The 24,103-nt window shown below is 40.8% G+C and overlaps 4 protein-coding genes across 8 annotated transcripts in view; 1 reads left to right on the top strand and 3 right to left on the bottom strand.

The window, feature by feature from the left end:
• Window positions 1-2,062, top strand: part of ptk2aa (protein tyrosine kinase 2aa) — a 168,649-nt gene extending 166,587 nt beyond the window's left edge. For all 5 annotated transcript variants that reach the window (XM_038972168.1, XM_038972167.1, XM_038972166.1 and 2 more), the window contains 2 exons: window positions 217-297; window positions 444-2,062. In XM_038972168.1, coding sequence (XP_038828096.1) covers window positions 217-297; window positions 444-662 — 300 coding nt within the window. In that variant the 3' untranslated portion in view covers window positions 663-2,062. The remainder of the gene's footprint in view (window positions 1-216; window positions 298-443) is intronic.
• Window positions 2,063-2,196: 134 nt separating this feature from the next.
• Window positions 2,197-7,551, bottom strand: rplp1 (ribosomal protein, large, P1). Its single transcript, XM_038972163.1, has 4 exons — window positions 7,332-7,551; window positions 6,611-6,685; window positions 6,198-6,300; window positions 2,197-2,326 (listed from the first exon to the last, which is right to left on the bottom strand). Exons 1-4 carry the CDS (start codon window positions 7,401-7,403, stop codon window positions 2,241-2,243), a joined length of 336 nt encoding a protein of 111 aa, XP_038828091.1. The 5' UTR covers window positions 7,404-7,551; the 3' UTR covers window positions 2,197-2,240.
• A 108-nt stretch (window positions 7,552-7,659) lies between these two features.
• LOC120027026 (prostate stem cell antigen-like) lies at window positions 7,660-9,686 on the bottom strand. The gene is made up of 3 exons (XM_038971871.1): window positions 9,618-9,686; window positions 8,545-8,658; window positions 7,660-8,169 (listed from the first exon to the last, which is right to left on the bottom strand). The coding sequence occupies exons 1-3, from the start codon at window positions 9,667-9,669 to the stop codon at window positions 7,949-7,951; spliced, it is 387 nt and encodes a 128-aa protein (XP_038827799.1). The 5' UTR covers window positions 9,670-9,686; the 3' UTR covers window positions 7,660-7,948.
• Window positions 9,687-12,621: 2,935 nt separating this feature from the next.
• Window positions 12,622-22,008, bottom strand: clptm1l (CLPTM1 like). The gene is made up of 16 exons (XM_038972091.1): window positions 21,418-22,008; window positions 21,198-21,292; window positions 20,749-20,938; window positions 20,127-20,284; window positions 19,048-19,244; window positions 18,726-18,820; window positions 18,267-18,351; window positions 17,407-17,510; window positions 16,715-16,780; window positions 16,556-16,606; window positions 16,346-16,428; window positions 14,331-14,365; window positions 14,117-14,172; window positions 13,964-14,008; window positions 13,599-13,714; window positions 12,622-13,445 (listed from the first exon to the last, which is right to left on the bottom strand). Exons 1-16 carry the CDS (start codon window positions 21,580-21,582, stop codon window positions 13,355-13,357), a joined length of 1,632 nt encoding a protein of 543 aa, XP_038828019.1. The 5' UTR covers window positions 21,583-22,008; the 3' UTR covers window positions 12,622-13,354.
• Between the last annotated feature and the right edge of the window lie 2,095 nt (window positions 22,009-24,103).

Here is a 24,103-nt window from a genome sequence, read left to right as displayed (position 1 = left end):
GGAATCAAACCTACTATCCTGCTGTTGTAAGCACCATGCTCTACAAACTGAGCTAGAGAGGACATGAATGATACGTTTATTGTTGAATCATTGTCATATGTTGGTGATCATTCCTCAAGAGCGAATGGTATTATTTCTCTTGTCGAGGGACACTGATTTCTCAGCCATTGCAGCTTTGATTTATATTAGTGATATCCTGGTTCTTTTTTTCCACAGGAGGTGGGACTAGCTTTGAGAACCCTATTGGCCACAGTGGACGAGACCATACCAGTGTTACCAGCAAGCACACACAGAGAGGTGATTAACAACTCTTCATTACAAATAAACATATTGCCTGTCTGTTAATACTCAAGACTGTTGTCCTATTGTGTCTGAGGACAAAATAAGTTATGTAAAAGACAGTTGTCTATTGTGTGTTCTTTAACTCCTGTCTTCCTCTGCAGATTGAGATGGCCCAGAAGCTCTTGAACTCTGACCTGGCCGAGCTGATCAACAAGATGAAGCTGGCCCAGCAGTATGTCCTCACCAGCTTGCAGCAGGACTACAAGAAACAAATGCTGACTGCCGCACATGCCCTGGCTGTGGATGCCAAGAACCTGCTGGACGTCATCGACCAGGCCCGGCTCAAGATGATCCATGCCCAGTCCCGGGGGTCACACTAGCCACCTCCGGTACCTAGCTCCCTGGGCATGGAAGACCTCTAAGGGGAGGGATATAACAGAGGGAAGCGAGTCTGCTGTGGAAATAGAGCTGGTTGGTTTCAGCTCCCATAGCAATCTGCACAGACTGCACAATGTCACAAGTCAAGACTGCTCAGCTCACACCTCGATCAGAGCTCCTGATACTACAGGACAGAGACCGAAGTGGACACTCGACCTGATCGTACCCTTCCACCCCCTTCCTAAAAACTTTTTATAGACTTGTGTTTTGTCTGTCGCTGCACTCCAGGATCCCTGGATGGTTGGAGATCAGTTACATACAAACTCTTGTTTTATTAGATTTGGCTGCGTCTCGTTTGTGCTGATAGTTTTTTTTTATCCAGAGGTGAAGTTCAGCTCACGTCAGACGTCTTCTTCCAGGTGGCTAATAATTCTAATTATCACAGATGAGGAAATAGATTATATTCTAACTGGAACATCTGATCCATTGAAGAACTACAAGCTATAAATGGTAATGATTAACATTGTGTTTCTGAGAGATTTCAATGTTAAAACACTTACCTTCCCTACAGTATCACAGCATATAATGCTCATCCCAACACTCCACTAGAATTATATATTTTGGAAGCTCATTTTTTCATCCTCTTACAGACTCAGGCACCTCTCGACACAGCAAAAAATAAATTGTTTTTTCAAACATGTCACATGCCACTTTTTAAGTTAACTAATAGTAAATATACAAATATATTTTTCAGCATTTCTGGGATTGAAATGTTATAAGGGGGAGGCACATTTAAGTTCCACAGTGAAGATGAACTATCACGTGCCAAATGATTTGAATCATCCAATAGTTTGGCAGTTATACAGTCCCATTGCTAGCCATTCCCTTATCACTGTTTTTGTATATTTAAACCAGGTGCTCTATTCAATCTTGATCAATAAAGCGTTAGATTGCACAATAGAAATGTATTTTCAGATTGAGCCGACTATAACATGTAATTTAGCAGATGCTCTTATCCAGAGTGACTTGCTACCTGCCGCCCCAGTAATGCTGAACTTCCACGATATGGATTGAATAGAGCCCCAAGTGAAACCTTTCTGCTTCTTTGGTTAAGCCCCATTGCCTGGGTCATATTCATTAGGGCACACTGTAGCAAAACATTTTGCAATGGAAAATAAGCATCACTTATTGGACAACTTCAGGTAGTCCTTACTTGTTCAATTTTTGTTTGGTGCCTAATGAATGACCCTGGTTTACAGATTCTGGCTCTCCAGACCGTTAGACCTTAATGTCCCTATCATGTGTACAATCTCAAACCGCTTGTTTTGGGTGTAACTTATTCTCAGGAAGAATAACCTGTACAGTTCCTTAAACTAATAAAATGTAGCGTTCTTTGTCTTCAGAAGTGTGTTTTCCTTGTGTGCTGTGAAATAAAATGGCCGTTGATTTCAAAGGGTAAACTATTCCTCCCATTAGATTATATTGTTTACAGGTCATTTCATGAAGCACACTTATGCTCAAAGGAAACCACAAATATTGCCAGTTCAGTTTCTTTGATTTTATTTGTTACAAAAACTGGTTTAGTCGAAAAGACCGAAGCCCATGTCGTCATCGGAACCCTCCTCTGACTCTTCCTTCTTCTCTTCTTTCTTCTCCTCCTCCTTGGCTGTAATGCAGGAAAACAAGGTATGGCATCAGTACATGTACCATGAAATATCCTCCAAGTTAAAACCATAATTAAATTGACAAATTACCACTGTCTGATTTAGGTGAAATAAACCCATTGGTGACAAATTGGGTAAATAAAGGGAAAGACACTGCTGTAGTGGAAACCAGGCTACTATCGCCGGCCTAGCCGGTGCTTGCAAGCGCCAGAGACGTTTGTTGTGGGCGTAACAGGAAGTGATCACAGTCAGTTTTTAAACCACTGATAGTAGTAAGCGCTGGCTCGGAGACCATGCTCAGGGTTCACACAGATAGTGGCAATTCAAGGACTTTCAAGCAGAGTTTTGGGACATGCCTACTGTTGAACACATTACCTATAATACACAATTCCAGCTTAATGACTAATGTATTTTTATTGGGCATTTGAGAATATGCTACGAAAAGCGTCTTGCTTCCGACTGGCAGCTTTAGTGCCGGGAGAATGGCCGGGTGGGCTGTATGAGGAAAACGGATTAAGAGCACAAAACACATCACATCTAATTTTAGTCCAGTCCGAATCTGCCATGTCAATTTTTACATGGTAGGAGTGTAAAAATAGAGTTTGACAGGTGCGGCATGCAGTTTGAGCAAGAAAATAAATGCTGCGCATATATTTCATACGAATTAACTATATGTATCAACAAAGCTATACGTTGTTAATCGCCAAATACATCAGTTTAATTAAATGTTCAAAAAAGTACTATGCCTAGGCCTATTTAATGAGACTTGGGCTATAAATGTGCATCCCCAATTCTCCGCTGAACTTTTTGGAAATGGCAAGTTCACTTTCTCATCCATAACGCATCTCTAGTGCAGTGCACTGTTCAGCAGCTCACAGCAGGATTGGGGGCATTTACAGTGGATCACTAAAATAAATATTATGGGGACACCTACACATTTGGCAGCCAACCAAGAGTTATCAGTGTAGCTTATTATTGTCTAGACTAGAGGTTGACCGATTATGGTCCTCTAATAATCAGTATCGGTGGTGAAAAATCATAATCGGTCAACCTCCAGTCTAGACAATAAATATATATAATAATGACAATTACAACAATACTGAATGAACACTTAACTTAATATAATACATAAATAAAATCAATTTAGTCTAAAATAAATTAAACATGTTCAATTTGGTTTAAATAATGCACAGTGTTGGAGAAGTAATAGTGCAATATGTGCCATGTAAAAAAGCTAACATTTAAGTTCCTTGCTCAGAACACGAGAACATATGAAAGCTGGTGGTTCCTTTTAACATGAGTCTTCAATATTCCCAGTTAAGAAGTTTTAGGTTATAGTTATTATAGGACTATTTCTCTCTATACCGTTTGTATTTCATATACCTTTGACTATTGGATGTTCTTATAGGCACTATAGTATTGCCAGCTTAATCTCGGGAGTTGATAGGATTGAAGTCATAAACAGCGCAATGCTTGAAGCACAGTGAAGAGCTGCTGGCAAATGCAGGAAAGCGGTTTGAATGAATGCTTACGAGCCTGCTGCTGCCTACCAAATCATAGACTTAATTATATTATATCAGAAATACAAGCATTAGGTCATTAATACGGTCAAATCCAGAAACAAAACGTTTATTCTTTCAGTGAAATACGGAACCGTTCCATATTTTATCTAACGGGTGGCATCCCTAAGTCTAAATATTACATTGCACAACCTTCAATGTTATAATTATGTAAAATTCTGGCAAATTAATTACAGTCTTTGTTAGGAAGAAATGGTCTTCACAGTTCGCAATGGGACAGGCGGCCCAAACTGTTGCATATACCCTGACTCTGCTTACACTGAATGCAAGAGAAGTGACACAATTTCCCTAGTTAAAAGAAAATCATGTTAGCAGGCAATATTAACTAAATATGCAGATAAAAAAATAGATATACTTGTGTATTGATTTTAAGAAATGCATTGATGTTTATGGTTAGTTACACATTGGTGCAGCGACAGTGTTTTTTTTTGCAAATGCACTTGTTAAATAATCACCCGTTTGGCGACGTAGGCTGTGATTCGATGATAAACAGGCACCGCATTGATTATATGCAACGCAGGACAAGCTAGATAAACTAGTAATATCATCAACCATGTATAGTTAACTAGTGATTATGTTAAGATTGATTGTTTTTTTATAAGATAAGTTTAATGCTAGCTAGCAACTTACTTTGGCTCCTTGCTACACTCGCGTAACAGGTAGTCAGCCTGCCACGCAGTCTCCTCGTGGAGTGCAATATAATTGGCATCCAAAAATGCAGATTACTGATTGTTATGAAAACTAGAAAACGGCCCTAATTAACTTCTTTGGGGTAGGGGGCAGTATTTTCACATCCGGATGAAAAGCATGCCCAGAGTAAACTGCCTGCTACTCAGGCCCAGATCTTAGGATATGCATATTATTAGTAGATTTGGATATAAAACACTCTGAAGTTTCTAAAACCGTTTGAATGATGTCTGTGAGTATAACAGAACTCATATGGCAGGCAAAAACCAGAGATAAAATCCAACCAGGAAGTGGGAAATCTGAGGTTTGTAGGTTTTCAACTCTTTGCTTATCCAAGATACAGTGGAAATGGGGTCATGTTGCACTTCCTACGGCTTCCACTAGATGTCAACAGTCTATAGAACCTTGTTTGATGCTTCTACTGTGAAGTGGGGCCGAATGAGAGGGGAATGAGTCAGAGGTCTGGCAGAATGCTTTGAGCTCGTGATGCTCGTTCACGTGAGAGCGAGCTCTGTTCCATTTGCTTTTCTGAAGACAAAGGAATTCTCCAGTTGGAACATTATTGAAGATTTATGTTAAAAACATCCTAAAGATTGATTCCATACATCGTTTGACATGTTTCTACAGACTGTAACGGAACTTTTTGTCTGTACTTTCCGCTGGACTTGCACGGAGGAATTTGGACATAAATGGACATTATCGAACAAAACAAACATTTATTGTGGAACTGGGATTCCTGGGAGTGCATTCTGATGAAGATCATCAAAGGTAAGTGAATATTTATAATGCTATTTCTGACTTATGTTGACTCCAACATGGCGGATATCTCTTTGGGCCGATTTGTCGTCTTGGCGCCGTACTCAGATTATTGCATGGTTTGCTTTTTCCGTAAAGTTTTTTTGAAATCTGACAGCGGTTGCATTAAGGAGAAGTGGATCTAAAATTCAAAGTATAACACTTGTATTTTCATCAACATTTATGATGACTATTTCTGTAAATTGATGTGGCTCTCTGCAAAATCACCGGATGTTTTGGAACTACTGAACATAACACGCCAATGTAAACTTAGATTTTTGGATATAAATATGAACTTTACCGAACAAAACATACATGTATTGTGTAACATGAAGTCCTATGAGTGTCATCTGATGAAGATCATCAAAGGTTAGCGATTAATTTGAGCTATATTTCTGCCTTTTGTGACTCCTCTCTTTGGCTGGAAAAATGGCTGTGTTTTTCTATGAATAGGCACTCACCTAACATAATCGTTTGGTTTGCTTTCGTCGTAAAGCCTATTTGAAATCGGACACTGTGGCTGGATTTACAACAAGTGTATCTTTAAAATGGTGTAAAATACATGTATGTTTGAGGAATTTTAATTATGGGATTCTGTTGTTTTGAATTTGGCGCCCTGCAGTTTCACTGGCTGTTGATGAGGTGAGACGCTACCGTCCCACATACCCTAGAGAGGTTAATTGGTCGACCTCTAGTCTAGACATGAATATATTCATGCCTGGAATAAAAACCTCCAGGTTTCCATCACAAAATAATGACATAACCAACGGCTGTAGTAATACTATTCCTGTCCAAACAAGGCCTTTGTTACCTGGTGCGTCTGCAGCGGGTGCAGCGCCTCCAGCGGCAGGTGCAGCTCCACCACCTGCACCCACGTTGCAGATCAGGCTGCCAATGTCTACGCTGGCCAGGGCCTGTAACACAGACAGGAAGCAGGATAGGGTCAGACAGTGTAGCCTTTACACATGAATGACTACATGTCCGAGTATAATCGTTTACAGAAAGCAACTAAGTGGCATCGCCATTGTTTTTTTTGTTTTTTATTAAAAAAGTTCTCACACACCACAGTAAAGTAGTAGAGACGGAAGGTCTTACACCATAGATATGAAGGAATGTGTGGATGACACTGAAGGAATAAATTGGAAGCGCCAGAGGATTCCCCAATAACAAATGCATAACCCTGTTGTATGCGTGTAAGGTGATGGAGAAAAGGGCTTCACTCACCTTGGAGAACAGACTGGGCCAGAAAGGCTCAATCGTCACATTGGCAGCCTTGATGAGGGCCATCAGTTTGTCTTCCTGCAAACACATGGATAAATATTAGATTAGACATCACAGACCCCTACAACCATGAAGCCAAAACTACCATCAGACTGGAGTTGTTTAGCCTTTGTCAGGTTAGTAAACAAGTTAGCTGGCAACTGGCAAAAGCCAAAGTGGGAAGAAACCACAGCCATTGGTGGCTGCCTTCATCGCATTCACATGTGATCTTTTACCAGCGTTAACATGCTAAAGTTAGCGCCAAGAAGATACGGGCAAATAAATGTTCCGAATAGTCAACGTTGGTTAGCTAGCAATTTGCCATAAACAGATCTGACTAAGGCACCGGGGTTAGCTAGTTTGCAGGCTAGAGTAGCAATGCCTCAAGCAACAGCACATTGTTGGCTAGAATAGAAGACTACTCATGGTGGCTGCGGCACCGGCTAACTAACTAACGTTAGCTAACGTTAACTGATAGCATGTTAGCTAACTACTGACATTGCCGACTAGTAAGCTATCATTTTGGACAGTTACCGGCAATTATATAACTAGCATACTCTCACTTCGTATTCACGTAGACACCACCTCGGCACTAACGACAAGAACCAGTCTTCCAAATCTGCCTGGTTAGATACAGAGGCCAGCGAAGGCGCCATTTTATGCAGGTAATGGAAGCAGGACTTACTGTGACCGTGACTTCATCATCGTGGAGGATGAGGGCAGAGTAAATACAAGCGAGTTCAGATACAGATGCCATCTTTCTATGTAGATCTTATAGTTTGGGCGTCGGATGCCTAATTTTAGTTGTGCTAGTCGCCGGATTCAGGGCCTTAGCTTCAAAAGAAGAACCGAGCACCTTAAGCACGTTGACTTACTACTTAGATTTTAGCGGAAAGGGAATGAAAAAGGGCGGGACATATGTTTATATGTTGTTAAACGTCACTTCTATGGGAGGAGTCAATGCAAATGTATACCAGTTGTAGAGCAAACATAAAACCAGTTTACTTGTTTTTACCAAAGATTAATCTTTGTTTATTCTCTTCACATAGGGCCAAACTATTTACCACAGTTATTTAACACAATACAAAACATCACAGCCAAAGCCATATAAATACAATACATACCTTTTATTACCGCACAACATTGTCACATTAATTCAATATAAATAGAAACAATATATATGAGCTCTGTATTAGTTTGGTAAATAAAATGTACTGTAAATATTAAGTGAAATTGTTGCCTATTGTGCTGGAGGCAGGCTATGCCTGAATTCCCCCATGCTATGAGGTCATCCATTAATTCTCAGAGCAGCCAGAGAATGTTGAGCACAGCATGGCTACAACACACAGCCAGAGTCAGTAGTGTGCTTAGCCCAACACCAGTCACTCCGTTGATGTTACAAAGGTTACTGGAGCAGCAGGTGACTTGGTTCCCATTGCCATTCACATCCACTGAGGCCCCTGACGCTGCTCCTTTGCAGGTCCTTGCACTGGCGCAAAACTTCCCTATGGCCTTTATTTTGCCTGTGGATGGAAAAGGGAAATAATGCATCTTTACTATTTTAAACTGGGTCATTCGAGCCCTGAATGCTGATTGGCTGACGTATACCACAGGTATGACAAAACATTTATTTTTACTGCTCTAATTACGTTGGTAACCAGTTCATAATAGCAATAAGGCACCTCGGGGGTTTGTAGTATATACACACACTTCTAAATTCTCAAATCTGTTCACCATGTATGGTTATTTTGTCTGGAATAGACTACCATACAAACAAATAAGCTCCACTTTTTCATTTATTAATTCACCTATCAATTCCCTTCTCCATGGGATCAATGCATTTCTACTCATATTAGGCTACTGTAATTGGTGTCACTTAGGTTTCCAAGTACTCTCACCAAATGTGTCCACAGTGGTCATGCAGGTATCAAGGGGTGCCTGGCAGGTTTGGGATGACTGGTTGCATGCGTCATTGGTTGTGGTGGAGCTGCACACATAGCACTTCAGAGCATCTATTTTAAATATGAACAACATAATCTTTCTCCAAATTTCTAAAAACTGGTGTGGCAAATGACAAAAACATGAATGGAAAGTATTCCAGGTAGTTTTTGTTTCAGCTATAACATAAACATTATAGTCCAATGGAATGCTGAGCAGTTGGTCTGTCAACTTGGTTTCAGTGTGAAAAATATCAGAATGAAACGTAAAACATTATTTGAAAAAGCTAGAAAATGGAATTGGCACTCCATCTAAGCCAGGTTGCTTTTTATTTTTTATTTCACTTTTATTTAACCAGGTAGGCAAGTTGAGAACAAGTTCTCATTTACAATTGCGACCTGGCCAAGATGAAGCAAAGCAGTTCGACACATACAACAACACAGAGTTACACATGGAGTAAAACAAACATACAGTCAATAATACAGTAGAAAAATAAGTCTATATACAATGTGAGCAAATGAGGTGAGATAAGGGAGGTAAAGGCAAAAAAAGGCCATGGTGGCCAAGTAAATACAATATAGCAAGTAAAACACTGGAATGGTAGATATGCAGCGGAAGAATGTGCAAAGTAAAGATAGAAATAATGGGGTGCAAAGGAGCAAAATAAATAAATAAATACAGTAGGGGGAGAGGTAGTTGTTTGGGCTAAATTATAGATGGGCTATGTACAGATGCAGTAATCTGTGAGCTGCTCTGACAGCGGGTGCTTAAAGCTAGTGAGGGAGATAAGTGTTTCCATTTTCAGAGATTTTTGAGTGTATTTGTAAATGAGTGTATTTGTTGTAGTAGTCACATTATAAGATATGAATTCATATGAAATGACCTACAACCTGTATAACTAAGTAACATGATATAAACCAGTGCAAGAGCTCCAGCATTAAAAGATCAGAATAGTAGACTACTCCATATGGCAGAAATCAGCATCACCATGGATTGGAAATAAAACATTTCATAGATTTGAATAGTAGTTTACCTGAGATAGGGCAGCAGAAGCTCAGGAGGAGAAGAACAGTGATGATTTTCATGGCTCCGTGGTGGCAGCACCTCTGACACTTTGGAACACTGGGACACTCTCTAAAGAAAGATCTACCCATATGAAGAGACACACCTTCCCTTTGTCCTTAAAGTATCGCCTGAAGATAGTTGCACTTAACACGTGACATTATGGTGTGGTTCAGAGATGTATCTTAATATAGGGGTCACTGAAAAATAGCAGGAGCATCATTATATCACAAAAGGCCATGGTTCAAAATTGGGTTCTCAATTCACTTGTCTTAATACGCTGAACAAAAATATAAACGCAACATTTAAAGTGTTGGTCCCATGTTTCATGAGCTGAAATAAAAGATCCCAGAAATGTTCCATACTCACAAAAAGCTTATTTCTCTCAAATGTTAGTGAGCATTTCCCCTTTGCCAAGATAATCCAGCCACCTGACAGGCATGTCAAGAAGCTGATTAAACAGCATGATAATTACACATGTGCACCTTGTGCTGATGACAATAAAAGGCGACTCTAAAATGTGCAGTTTTGTCAGACAACACAATGCCACAGACGTCTCAAGTTTTGAGGGAGTGTGCAATTGGCAAGCTGACTGCAGGAATGTCACCAGAGCTGTTTCCAGAGAATAGAATGTTAATTTATATTTCATAAGCCGCCTCCAACGTCGTTTTATAGAATTTGGTGGTACGCCCAACCGACCTCACAACCGCAGACCACGTTTAACCACGCCAGTCCAGGACCTCCACGTCTGGATTCTTCACCTGAGACTAACCACCCGGACAGCTGATGAAACTGAGGAGTATTTCTGTCTGCAATAAAGCCTTTTTTGTGGGGAAAAACTTTGTCTGATTGGCTGGACTTGGTTCCCAAGTGGGTGGGCGTATGCCCTCTAAGGCCACCCATGGCTGAGCCCCTGTCCAGTCATGTGAAAGCCATAGTTTAGGGCCTAATGAATTTATTTAAATCCTTATATGAACTGTAACTCAGTAAAATCGTTGAAATTGTTGCATGTTGCGTTTATATTTTTTGTTCAGTATAGTTTTTTTTAAATGGCAGAAGTGTCTGTGATTAGTTAATTCAAGTCAAATATGACCTAATTCTTTTATGTTTTCAAGTACTGGATTTACTATTTTTGGGGGGATTGATTGCTATTTCTACCCTCTGTTCATTAGAATATTGTTTCATTCTTGTAACTGAATGTCTGAAGCCACTTAAAACTTGCAGTGTTCAATGAACAGCAGCATGTTGTCCTGCTGTCTTTCATCATGTCTATCATACCTTTTAGATTGCAAAGGTATGTGATACCAACTGACACCAGTAAGCAGGGTGAAACTCTGTATGTGTTTGTGTTTGTCTCTTAGTTACAAGGCCATCATCATCACTACTTTACTTTCGAAACTGGTGGAACGAGACATAATGTCAAACGTTTGCCAACTGTTGATTGATAACTAGTTATATGTTCCGGGTCCAGCTCTAGGGTGTGTTTATGATATCTTATATCTATGCCAGAACATCTGTCAGTGTCTTACCTTTTGGCAAAGATACTACTGCATTTCTTCAGCATCCAAAATTAAAGACAGTGGTTGAAAAACAATAAAAAATACCAGCAGAGATGAACATATTTATTTCAGTTGCTCATATTCATTAATTTCAAAAACTTAATTCAGAGAGAGAACCAGGCCAGATTGGCCTTTACTTCCTGTTGCACAGCATAACTGTTCTCCTGAGACTGATGAACCATTGACGTTACAGCGATCAGTCTGACCTGCTTCCACCCTAAAGGTGCTACATGGTGAATCCGACATCTGCATTGGACATACAGCATTTACTGCCATGCGGCCTCCACAGAAGTCAGAGCAAACATGTGAAGGAAGATGTCAAGGGAATTCGTTTGTGTTTATACAGGACCTCCCACCCTCACCTACCGTCAACCGATCATGTCAATGCGGAGCTATGCAGAGCCCTCTGCATTGTTAAAACATTTGAGAGGCGCACGGCGATGTGGTACGGAGCTCAATTTGGCCTCTGCATGCCTCCGGAGGCGCCGCAATTGCGTCACACCATCCATACAGCGTCTCCAACCACATTTTCAGATCAAGCATAAATGGTATTTTAGCCTCCTAGGTTGATGCTGGTGGAGGTGTCTGCTGTTCATCTAGTGTGCAAAGCTGTCATCAAGGCAAAGGGTGGCTATTTGAAGAATATCAAATATAAAGTATATTATTTGTTTAACACTTTTTTGGTTACTACATGATTCCATATGTGTTATTTCATAGTTGTGATGTCATCACTATTATTCTACAATGTAGAAAATAGTAAAAATAAAGAAAAACCCTTGAATGAGGTGTTCTAAAACGTTTCACAATTAGTGTATGTTATTTATATGTAATTAATACCATTCATGTGTATTGATACACAATCATTATACTAATCAATAGTGTAATTCACACAAATCATGTACATAATAAGAAATTACTGGCAATTTTAATAGGCTCCCGAATGCCGCAGCAGTCTAAGACACTGCATCTCAGTGCTAGAGGCGTTACTACAGACCCTGGTTCAATCCCGGGCTGTATCACAACCGGCCATCATCGGGAGTCCCATAGGGTGGCGCACAATTGGCCCAGCGTCGTCCGGGTTAGGGGAGGGTTTGGCCAGGGTAGGCTGTCGTTGTAAAATAAGAATTTGTTCTTACTGACTTGCCCAGTTAAATAAATAAAATTATCATGACTCCATTATTCATAATATTAGGTACCTATTTATTTTGTTACTCCTATATGCGGAACATTGTTATTTAGATTCTGGGTTAGGACGACATTGTGATATGAATAGAAAAGTATAGAAATGCATCTTTTTGACTTAAAATTATTTAGACGATGAGAGAGAACAATGTGTAATGCTTACATGTGGTGTGTTTCGTTGTTTGGTTACTGTGATGTGTTGTAAATTAAAACAAACTCCACCATACAATCAAACATTATCAAATGCTTTAATAACAGTTAACAAAATTTAACATCACACATTTTCGCATTCAAAAGCACATCAATGTTTCCCATATTTGGCACCATCATCTCATGGTCTTCATGTTCTAATACTTTACAAGGTCAAATACAAACATAAAAGCAGAGATCTTCTGAATGATCAAACAGCTTAGAATTCTGGACGCTTTGACCAAGCGTACAAAACGGACTGTTGACATCAGTCAGTGTGTATCCTGTTGACGACAACATGAAACGCCAGGTAGGGTTCAAGGTGTTTTTATGTTGGATGGGGCAAACATGTGCAGGCAGGCAGGGGTGGAGGGGGACTGAGTTGGTCCTATCCCATAGACAAACATATATTCACCAATCATGTTACAAATCAATCATGGGTTGGTCCATGCTCCAACTGGTGGAAGCTGTGGCTAATTCAATCAGTGTGGTGCTATTCATCGCATTGCTTAGGAAAGCCCACTCAAGTATTCAATGGTCTGGGTAGGTCCTGTTTAAGGTTGGGAGGGTGGTGACTGGCAAGGATGTGACTACCTGGAAGTGAGGGGCTAGGAGGGCAGTAAGGATAGCTGAACCTTCTCTACTAGGAAAATCCCCCTTGTAACAAATAACACCAATGCGTTTTATTGGCATTGTACCCCATCCCAGCACAACGATGTCTAGGTCCATATTCTTCACATGGCTCTCAGGACCAGCGTGTGTGCGATCAACTATAGTTTTAGTCTTCATGGGCTTTCCCTTTGGGTTTCTCTTCCTCGTCGTAAGACAGTCCATATTCATTCATTCTGGTCTTATCAACAGGATACAGCCTTAGGAGAGAAAAGGAGTGGGAAAAGATTGTTGTAAACAAATTGACAGTCAATCTGAGGATATTCTGTTCTGCATTGGAGGAAGTGTTACAAATGAATAATTTGACAAACTGCAACAGTCAATTTAGAGAAACTGCAGTGCGTGTGCCTTACCATCTCTGGTACAAGTAGACAAGGAAGACTACATCATCCCTGAAGCAGGCTAGCCGGTGGGAGGTTGGCATCGTGATGATGAAGGCAAATATGTCATCGATGAAGGTGTTGAACGCCTGGGGATGGTCAAGATGAGACGTAATAAATATAAACTTCCATCATCGACATCCTTCAGTTTCATTGTCATCCACTTATTATGATGTCTTAGTCTGATAGATTTATGTATACTTCATTGCAACAATTACTACACATACCGGTAAACATACTATAATTGTCCTTTAATGATTCAACTATTTCCGAGACATCTAACATTTAGTGTAAAACCAGAAAATCTCTCAAATAAATACACTATATTATCTACTCACTTTATACATGAATGCTTTCCAGGGTAGATGTGCCACGGACTTAAACTGTTGAAACAAGAGAATAATCGATTTGGACACCAGCATCTGGCCATTAGCCTCCTGAATAATATAACAGAAGACATGTGCACTAGTACTTAGTATAATGGAACTGACCTTGTAGTTAACAAAGAGTTGAGGTAGCATGAAGAGGAATCCAAAAGCGTACACTCCTGTCAAAAAAGGAACCATCAAAGTCAATAAAGTAAATCTAGATTTCAAAAGTAATATAATAATATTGCGTGTATACATTTTAATGTATGGAAACCCCAGTGGAAAAAGTTAATTAAAGCAAATCATGCTGGCCTCAGGATAAGATCAATGACCTTACCATTCACTAAACTGTTGATGATCCAAGAGTACCAACTGTCAAAAAGAAAGCAGAGGAGACATTATTACACATTCAAACACACACCGTATAGTAGAGCAACATTTAGAGGCTCACATTAGGATTTGGAAATGCAGCCCAGGCCCACACGGATTCTTTTTCTGGACCGATTTGTTCGTCAAAATCAATTTGTAGGCCATAAAAAGGGCACTTATTTCAAAATACAATGCATTTGGAAAGTATTCAGACACCTTCCCCTTTTTCCACATTTTGTTACGTTACAGCCTTATTCTACAATACCCCACAATGACAAAGCGAAAACAGGTTTTTGAAATTTTTGCAAATGTATTCATAGACGAAAACAGAAATACCTTATTTACATAAGTATTCAGACCCTTTGCTATGAGACTCAACATTGATCTCAGGTGCATCCTGTTTCCATTGATCATCCTTAAGATGTTTCTACAACTTGATTGGAGTCCACCTGTGGTAAATTCTATTGATTGGACATGATTTGGAAAGGCACACACCTGTCTATATAAGGTCCCACAGTTGACAGTGCATGTCAGAGCAAAAACCAAGCCATGAGGTCGAAGGAATTGTCCGTAGAGCTCCGAGACAGGATTGTGTCGAGGCACAGATCTGGGGAATGGTACCAAAAAATGTCTGCAGCATTGAAGGTCCCCAAGAACACAGTGGCCTCCATCATTCTTAAATGGAAGAAGTTTGAAACCATCAAGACTATTCCTAGAGCTGGCCGCCCGGCCAAACTGAGCAATCGGGGGAGAAGGGCCTTGGTCAGGGAGGTGACCAAGAATCCGATGGTCACTCCAGTTGCTCTGTGGAGATGGGAGAACCTTCCAGAAGGACAACCATCTCTGCAGCACTCCACCAACCAAGCCTTTATGGTAGAGTGGCCAGAATGAAGCCCCTCCTCAGTAAAAGGCACATGACAGCCCGCTTGGAGTTTGCCAAAAGGCACCTAAAGACTCTCAGACAATGAGAAACAACATTCTCTGGTCTGATGAAACCAAGATTTAACTCTTTGGCCTGAATGCCAAGTGTCACGTCTGCAGGAAACCTGGCACCATCCCTACGGTGAAGCATGGTGGTGGCAGCATCATCATGCTGTGGGGATGTTTTTCAGTGGCAGGAAGTGGGAGACCAGTTAGGTTAGAGGGAAAGATGAATGGAGCAAAGTACAGAGAGATCCTTGATGAAAATCTGCTCCAGAGCGCTCAGGACCTCACTGGGGTGAAGGTTCACCTTCCAACAGGACAAAGATCCCAAGCACATAGCCAAGACAACGCAGGAGTGGCTTCGGGACAAGTCTCCGAATGTCCTTGAGTGGCCAAGCCAGAGCCCGGACTTAAACATCTCTGGAGAGTCCTGAAAATAGCTTTGTAGTGACGCTCCCCACTCAACCTGACACGAGTTTGAGAGGATCTGCAGAGAAGAATGGGAGAAACTCACCAAATACAGGTGTGCCAAGCTTGTAGGGTCACACCCAAAAAGACTCGAGGCTGTAATTGCTGCCAAAGGTGCTTCAACAAAGTACTGAGTAAAGGGTCTGAATACTTATGTAAATGTGATAGTTTTATATTCTTAATACATTTCCAAAAATGTTGCTTTGTCATTATGGAGTATTGTGTGTAGATGGATTAAATGTTGTTTTTTTCCATCAATGTTTAGAATAAGGCTGTAACATAACAAAATGTGGAAAAAGTCAAGGGGTCCATTAAAATGTCTACATACTTTCTATCAGGTATCGGATGTTGTATCAGTGTAGCCTGGGGTTGTTTTCCCCCCCAAATAATAATCCCCCCTCCCCCAGAAAATACCTACAGTTGCCCATCACTCTAGTACAGGGTTCCCCAACTGGCCTGCGGGTGGTTTAATTTGACCATCCGCTCATTTTTTTTTTTTTTTTTTAAATCGGCCTGCGACTGAATCTAGTTGATGATCCCTGCTGTGGTAGATCCAACTGTTAATATCCACACAATAAAGTTATAGCCTACCTTTTGTATCTCAAAACAACTAAGGCATAAACAGCTCCTCCAATACACATTGGGTAGAGTAAATACGAGAGGTACTTCATTGCCTGGGAAGAGAAGAACATTGCAAGGAAAATCAAATTGATGCAATTCATGACAATACTACTGTATACAAATTGAGGAGAAAGGAACAAATATTCTGTTTGGTGTTTTTTTTAAATGGACAAGTCTCACCAGAGTATCATACTCTTCAGTCCTTCTCTCTGATTCGTCAGATTTCCCAAACTGTGGGGAGACAAACACTTGATATGCATGTAGAACTAACATAGAACAAATGGAATCGTAAGCAAATCAACTCCGAAAAACCTATCTTTACAAACAAACCAGACTTACTATGAACGTTGGTTTTACACCCTTCCAGATAATCTGTATCTTAAAGGCTTTCTTCACCTTCCACACCTGTAGAGGGACAGATAAACCAGTCAGGAGTGATTTACTAGTCATGGGAGGACACAGTGTAAAAATCTACAAGGATCTAAACATAGCGGATTAGAGAAACCAGAACATAGAATGAGGGGATTACCAAACCTACAAAGCAGGAAAACATAGATAATCACTGAATAGTGCACTAAGTGCAGCAAACAGAAAAATCTAATCTACTCAATCCGAGAAAGGTCAAAGCCTGGCAAAATCCAATAGGTCAGATATTAGACTAACATGAACAGCAGTAACTTTAAGGAAACACTGTCTGTGTCAAAAATGGCACCCTATTCCCTATGTAGCAGACTACTTGACCAGAGCCCTGAGGTGCATTCCAATAATACAGTATCTCCTTAAGTGTGCACTCGTTCACTACTTCCCACAAATCTAAAAGCATTGGATTGATGGAGGCATCTGCTAGCGGAGTTTCCACCATATTTCTTATACTTGTCATTTCCTTCCAAATAAGTAAAATAGTGAACAAGTGCACACTTTGGGAGGAAGGAGAGCTAATTGGGACATAGCCCTGGTTAAAAGCAGTGCACTACATAGGGAACAGGGTGCCAATTGGGACACAGCCACTGACAGCATGTGTGGAGACGTACCTCAATCAGGGAGCCAATTCCAGCAGGAATGAGGACCAGCAGGCTTGTCTGCTCATCAAACAGGTACATGAAAATCACAATGGTGCTGAAACACCTCCACAGCACTGGAAAAGGACCACAACATAAACAGGTCTAAGAATAGTCCACAATTGGTTATATAGAAATACATATCATCCCACATACAAAGGCATATATGGAATATTAAATTCCACTGAATAGTCACAACATTGTGAGAGAGAAATACAAGTTCATATTAGTGACCATATGGATTATAGCTTTAAACAGAAATGTAGCTGTCAGTGTACTGATGTTCCATATGATATGTGTTTGGTTCTATAACTGATTGTAACCAAGACATTTGAATTTAGACACACCCACCAATAGAACTACAGGTATTTCCAGTGAAAGTCTGGATGACAAACCAGGGCACACAGAGAGATAAGACTATAAATCCAAAACAATTCGAGTTGAAGTCAGTCAATTCAAGAAGTGAACTGAAATTCCAATTAAATAATTGAAAAATTTACATTTACATTTTACATTTAAGTCATTTAGCAGACGCTCTTATCCAGAGCGACTTACAAATTGGAAAGTTCATACATATTCATCCTGGTCCCCCCGTGGGGAATGAACCCACAACCCTGGCGTTGCAAGCGCCATGCTCTACCAACTGAGCCACACGGGACCACAAAATAATAGCATTTATTTTCAATCATTTATCAATAAACTGAAAAGGAGATGCTATTTATTTCAAACGTGTTTCAATCTTTTACTTCTAAATTCGAATCACTTCCTGAATTGATTAACTTCAAATTGGAATTGACCCCGACTAACAGCATCCTACTGAGAAATCAACCCACCTGCTTTGCTGGACATCCCCACCATGCTTTTCTTCTGCTTCCAGAAGCTGATGTCATTTTTGAAGGCCAGGAAATCAAAGAGGAGCTGCAAAGGATATATGCTTTTAAAATTCAACGTGACACAGGAATAATTTAGGTCAGGGATGGGCAACTGCCCTTTTGTATAATAAAAAAATGTAAACGTTTTTAGGAAATCAGGTTAGGGTCTCAACTTCCTGTTGAGAATTAGAATACAGTAGACAAGGTGCAATTTCAAAATGTAGTTGAACATAAGAAGTTTTTCTCTTGGGGCAACAATATTTTGCTTAGGGCCGGCAAACCCGCATGATGATCTCAGATTTTTTGTGGCCCCCACCCCCATCAAAGTTGTCCGCCCCTGATTTAGGCCTGTGAGTCAGAATCATCCATTAAAGATGATTTTCATATACATGAAGTGACACTGGTAGACTTTAGTCTTACATGAAAGGCAGCTACGAAGAAGGTAAGGGCTAAGAGGTACAGGTTGGTGTCCACGAATATGCCCTTGATTTCATCCGCGTCTTTCTCAGTGAAGCCTGAAATCACAACAAACAAACCAATTCAATCTCACTGTGAGATTCAAATCAAATCAAAGTTAATTTGTCACGTGCGCCGAATACAACAGGTGTAGATCTTACAGTGAAATGCTTACTTACAGGCTCTAACCAATTGTGCAAAAAAAGTTATGATGAGGTTTATTGTAGTTCTTGAACTTTGCATGAAAATGTCCCCCATAGAATTATATTTCCATCTTACTACTCACCGAATTGTTGCAGGGAGTAGACGGCATCTTGCATGTGAATCCAGAAGCGGAGTTTCCCGAGGGAGATGGTGTCATAGGAGATAGTGAGAGGCAGTTCAATGCTGGTGCTGTTGATCTCCATCAAGTCCTTCACTCGGTTGCTCAGCTCATCCACAAACAGCAGTGGGAGGTACACCATCTTTTTTCCATTTTGAAATCTTGAATACAGTACAAAAATCAAGGAAAATCCATCAATGAATTAAGCAATAAGGCACGGGGGGGTGTGGTATATGGCCAATATGCCACGGCTAAGGGCTGTTCTTTGGCACGACGCACCGCGGAGTGCCTTGATACAGCCAACAGCTGTGGTATATTGGCCATATACCACAAACACCCGAGGTGCCTTATTGCTATTATAAACTGGTTACTAAAGTAGTTAGAGCAGTAAAAAGAAATGTTTTGTCATACCCGTGGTATACAGTCCCATATACCACGGCTGTCAGCCAATCAGCATTCAGGGCTGGAACCACCTGCCTTCTCCCTACAGTTCTCAGCCATTAGCTTCGACCCCGACTGCCTCATGAACTACAATCCCCATGCTGTGTTTTACATTTAGAAGCGTCAATAATAATCACTTGCGATACGGCTTTTCAAAACATATGGCACTTATCTTTCATCAGCGAGAAAGAATCCTTCAAATAAAAAAAGGTACACTTACTGTAGCAGTTTTGCACAGAAACATACAGCTCCATCTGTCGAAACTACACTTCCCGAGTTACGCTGACACACAGGTGTTGGGAGCATGCTAGATAGCTAATTAGCACAGGTGTTCGATCGCCTCTAGTCTTCCGTCTATTTTCCATAAACAAGAGCAGTATCATGGAGATATGATATGGCCATGTGGAAACACTAACCCTATCAATGTGTGTATCAATTTAACCTTTTTATTTTTATTATCATTTCTCGCCGATATGAAAGATAAGAGACACCTTTGTCCAATGACTTTTATGTCTAATGTAATGGAACTGAGAGTCATGATCAAGGGCTAGCTAGCTTGTATCATGAGTTAGTGCTAAGTGCTGTGCTAAGTGTCTACTTACACTTTCAAGTAGCGGTGCACGTCACTGGGCAGGAAGTCCCTGTCGAAGACAAAGTCTTCTGACACCACATTGAGTGTGAGACGGGAGCGCCAGTGAGACACTGGCCGGTCCACTGCAGAGTCACCTCCAGTAGAAGTCTTCCGTTTCAGCTGCTCTGGCTGCATTGGGCACAATAACAACAACACATGCGAGAAAAAGACAAGGGAAAAACAAAACAACACTAATGAGAAACGCAGAAAAGGGCAATGGTAAAAACAATAAACTCAGCATGACAGCTTGAAAGACGTACCCCACAGAAACACATTCCAATGTGAAAGATATTCAAATGTACCAGACTGTTATGTAGACAAATATGAAAATAAACATGCTACAAAAAAGGGACCCTTCAGGATGGTTGATTCCAAGGCAAGCCACTGTCTGTGCGCATGGACATACCCTAACAATAAAGGCTTTACAACAGACACCTACGGGTAACTTGCTTTGGAGCTTTTCCATGGATCTTGTACATTCTGTATGCATCCCAAATAGCAACCTATTTCCTTAGAGTGACCTACTTTTGACCAGAGCCTAGAGTGCACTATTTAGGGAACACAGCCGTTGTGTGGTGTAATAGTAGTCTGACCTTCGGTGCTTCCTCCCCTGAGATCAGGCTGACCTCCAGTGGTTTGGGTATCATGTAGGTGGTGAGCTGGGTCACCAGGTGCACCTGCCTAGGGTCCTGCCACGGAGACATGCCTGCCTGGTGCACAAACACCATGGCATACAACGTCCCATTCTTACGGGTCTTCTTTGGGAGAGACACATTCACTATCCTTTAGGAAAAGGGATAAATATAGCAGGGAGAGGTACAACTTTGCAGGTTAAAATAGTCTCTATTTTCTGTTTATTCAACGTTAATAATTTACTATGAATCTGGGTAGCCGTTTTGGATTACTTGCGTATATGAAGTCCAAGTCATTGTGCAACTACCCAGAGATCACTGTGTCTACCAACGTTTCCATTGGTGATCATCCTGCTTACTACCACTGCCATATATACAGCCATATCCTGTCACTGTAAGAAAAGTTGCACCTTTCAAACTTGGACTCCACATTAAAGTCCTCCTCCTTGTGAATGAGGGTGTGTCCACCATCAGCATTGGGTCGTAAAGCAGTGTAGATACTCAGCTGAGAATGGGAGGAAAAAACCGACAACACAGCAAATGTTCACACACTTAGCAGTTGCAAAAACGGATGGCTTAAGTTACTAAATTTGCATTCCATCTAGCTAGCTTGCAATGATGCATACCAACCTGCAGTCGTGTTTTTCCTGCCAAATAAGGTTTGAGGCAGTTTTCGAATTTGGGGTTCTCACAAGGCTTGGTGTAAACGATGCCATACATCACCCAGCAAGTGTGCAAAACATACACAACGAACACCCCGACTATGAGCGTCGTGAAAGAGGTCTTCTGAAACATGCTGCCGATTGAGTATAGTCCTTCAAATATGAAATGTGCAAGGCAGATACCGTAGCGACGCTATCCTCCTCTAAACCAAGGAGCGAGAACTAACGCGAAGCCGAAAGAGAATTTAGCTAAAGAAGATTAACGTCAGTTGATGCATTTCTCATACTGAAACATTAACGTAGCTTGTGGACTGGACATTGTGGTCACAGCTGTCGGCAGGTGCTAGGCTAACCATGGCTAGCTATCGTTTATCACAGTGTACGTCTCCTCATCTCTTTAACCTATCAAATGCAATGTATATTAGTAAATATTTGGTGAAATTTAAAATCCCCGAATTCTGCTCATCAGTTTGTCTCTCGAAATCGCAATATCATGTCTATTTTAGCTAAAAGCGTAGTGTCAGCTAGCTACTTCCGTGATGTATTTCCTGGTTAGACGATTAAGGGAGTATCAAACTGCGGTTGCGCAAATCTGACAATTTGCATACTGAAAATATCTTGGCCACTAGATGTCAACCACGCTCCATGCAGTGCAGTCCGCTCTTCATTATAATTTCAGTATTTCAGTCACCTTCTTACTGTCAGTGCCAGGTCAAAATCAACAGAAGAAGCATAATGTGTGTATTTTTCATGTATTGTACAAACAAATTAAAATATGCCGAAAACAATAAACAGAAACCTCTACACTTGAATAAATAAAATATACGTATACTGAACAAAAATACAAATGCAAAATGCAACAATTTCAAATTTTTTACTGTTACAGCATATATAAGGAAATATGTCAATTGAAATGAATGGGTCTATGTATTTCAAATGACTGGGCAAGGGCGCAGCCATGGGTGGGCCTGGGAGGGCATAGCCCCACCCACTAGCCCCTCCCACAGTCATTTAGAATACGTTTTTCCAGGTGGCTCGTCCCGCAGGTGAAGAAGCTGTATGTAGAGGTCCTGTGCTGGCGTTTTTACACGTGGTTTGCGGTTGTGAGGCCGGTTGGACGTACTGCCAAATTCTCTAAAACAACATTGGCAGCGGCTTATGGTAGAGAAATGAACATTAAATTCTCTGCCAACTGCTCTGGTAGATTTCCTGCAGTCAGCATGCCAATTGCACGCTCCATCAAAACTTGAGACATCTGTGGTATTGTGTTGTGTGACAAGACTGCACATTTTAGAGTGGTCTTTTATTGTCACCAGCACAAGGTGCACCTGTGTAATGATCATGCTGTTTAATCAGCTTCTTGATATTCCACACCTGTGAATGGATTATTTTGGCAAAGGAGAAATGCTCAGTAACAGGGATGTAAACAAATTTGTGCCCAAAATTTCAAAGAAATAAGCTTTATGTGCGTATGGAACATTTCTGGGATCTTTTATTTAAGCTCATGAAACATGGGACCAACACTTTAAATGTTGCGTTTATATTTTTGTTCAGTATAGTTACTAGGTCTACTCATATAGATAAGTATTGCTCAGAATTTGTTTCACGCTTTGCAATATGTCGGCCAATGTGCAAAATTGCTCAGTCATTAGACTTACAATGACCAAGAGGTGCCAGTTAGGGAGAAATGTAGCTTATATAGTTGGCTTAATCCCTTGATAAGACATTGAAGAACTACCCAAAAAGTTTTTGTAGACTTACCAAGGGAAGTTGAATATATGGTGCTTCGAAAGAAACTATGATGAATAGAAAGGTGTGGCGAATGGTCAGTTTTAGTCATCTGTCTGGCCTCGAGATCAAACTACCCAGACTTACTCTTTCATCTGTTGTCAGCATCACTGACCTTCTAGAACTTCCATGGTCATTCTCAGACAATCTTTCAGTTCTATCATCAGTGAGCAATAGGGATGGGAGTGGAAACAAGTGCTTCAACCAAAAATTTGATGTGTGTGTGTGAGTGTGCATTCATGTTTGTATTTGTGTCTGTATGCTTCTGCATGCCCCATAAATGTATGTTTTTGCTTGTTGGTGTGCAAGCAGCAGAGCAGTTCCGGAGTAAAAGGGGCACAGTGAAAAGATGGAGGAGAAAAGAGAGAGTTTTAACGGATGAGTGAGGACAGGAAAAGGATAGCAGGGAGGGAATTAAGACTACATTGTACCCGCTTTATAGATTTTCTGCTTAAAAACACTAATTTGGAGGCCAACAGCGGAAGATGGAGAATTCTTTCCTCAATAAACGAACACCCTCGGTAGGGAATGTACTGCCTTCGCCCTGAAAGGAAAACTTTAACAAGGTGGAGCAAAGCAGGCAAGTAGCAGGCAAAGGACATACCATCTTTATTTGCCAGAAGCTCCTCCTATGAGAGATCTGTCAACTAATTATTGCCTTTGAGCTGACAGTAGGCCTACACATATGGATGAAAGGTTGGATCTTCATCACACAGTGCACAATTACAGTAAAGTGCTTACATACATGATTCAGACATTCATTGTCAGGGTTGTAACTACTTCAGTGACACCTCTACATAAAGTACATCACATTTTTATAGCACTCAGGAAATACATATTGGTGCATCATGCATACGTAATTGCAT

Source organism: Salvelinus namaycush, chromosome 32 (assembly GCF_016432855.1).
Source record: "Salvelinus namaycush isolate Seneca chromosome 32, SaNama_1.0, whole genome shotgun sequence".
Lineage (NCBI taxonomy): Eukaryota > Metazoa > Chordata > Actinopteri > Salmoniformes > Salmonidae > Salvelinus > Salvelinus namaycush.
Note: the sequence above shows the minus strand (reverse complement) of the source record. Positions and strands in the feature narration are given on the sequence as shown.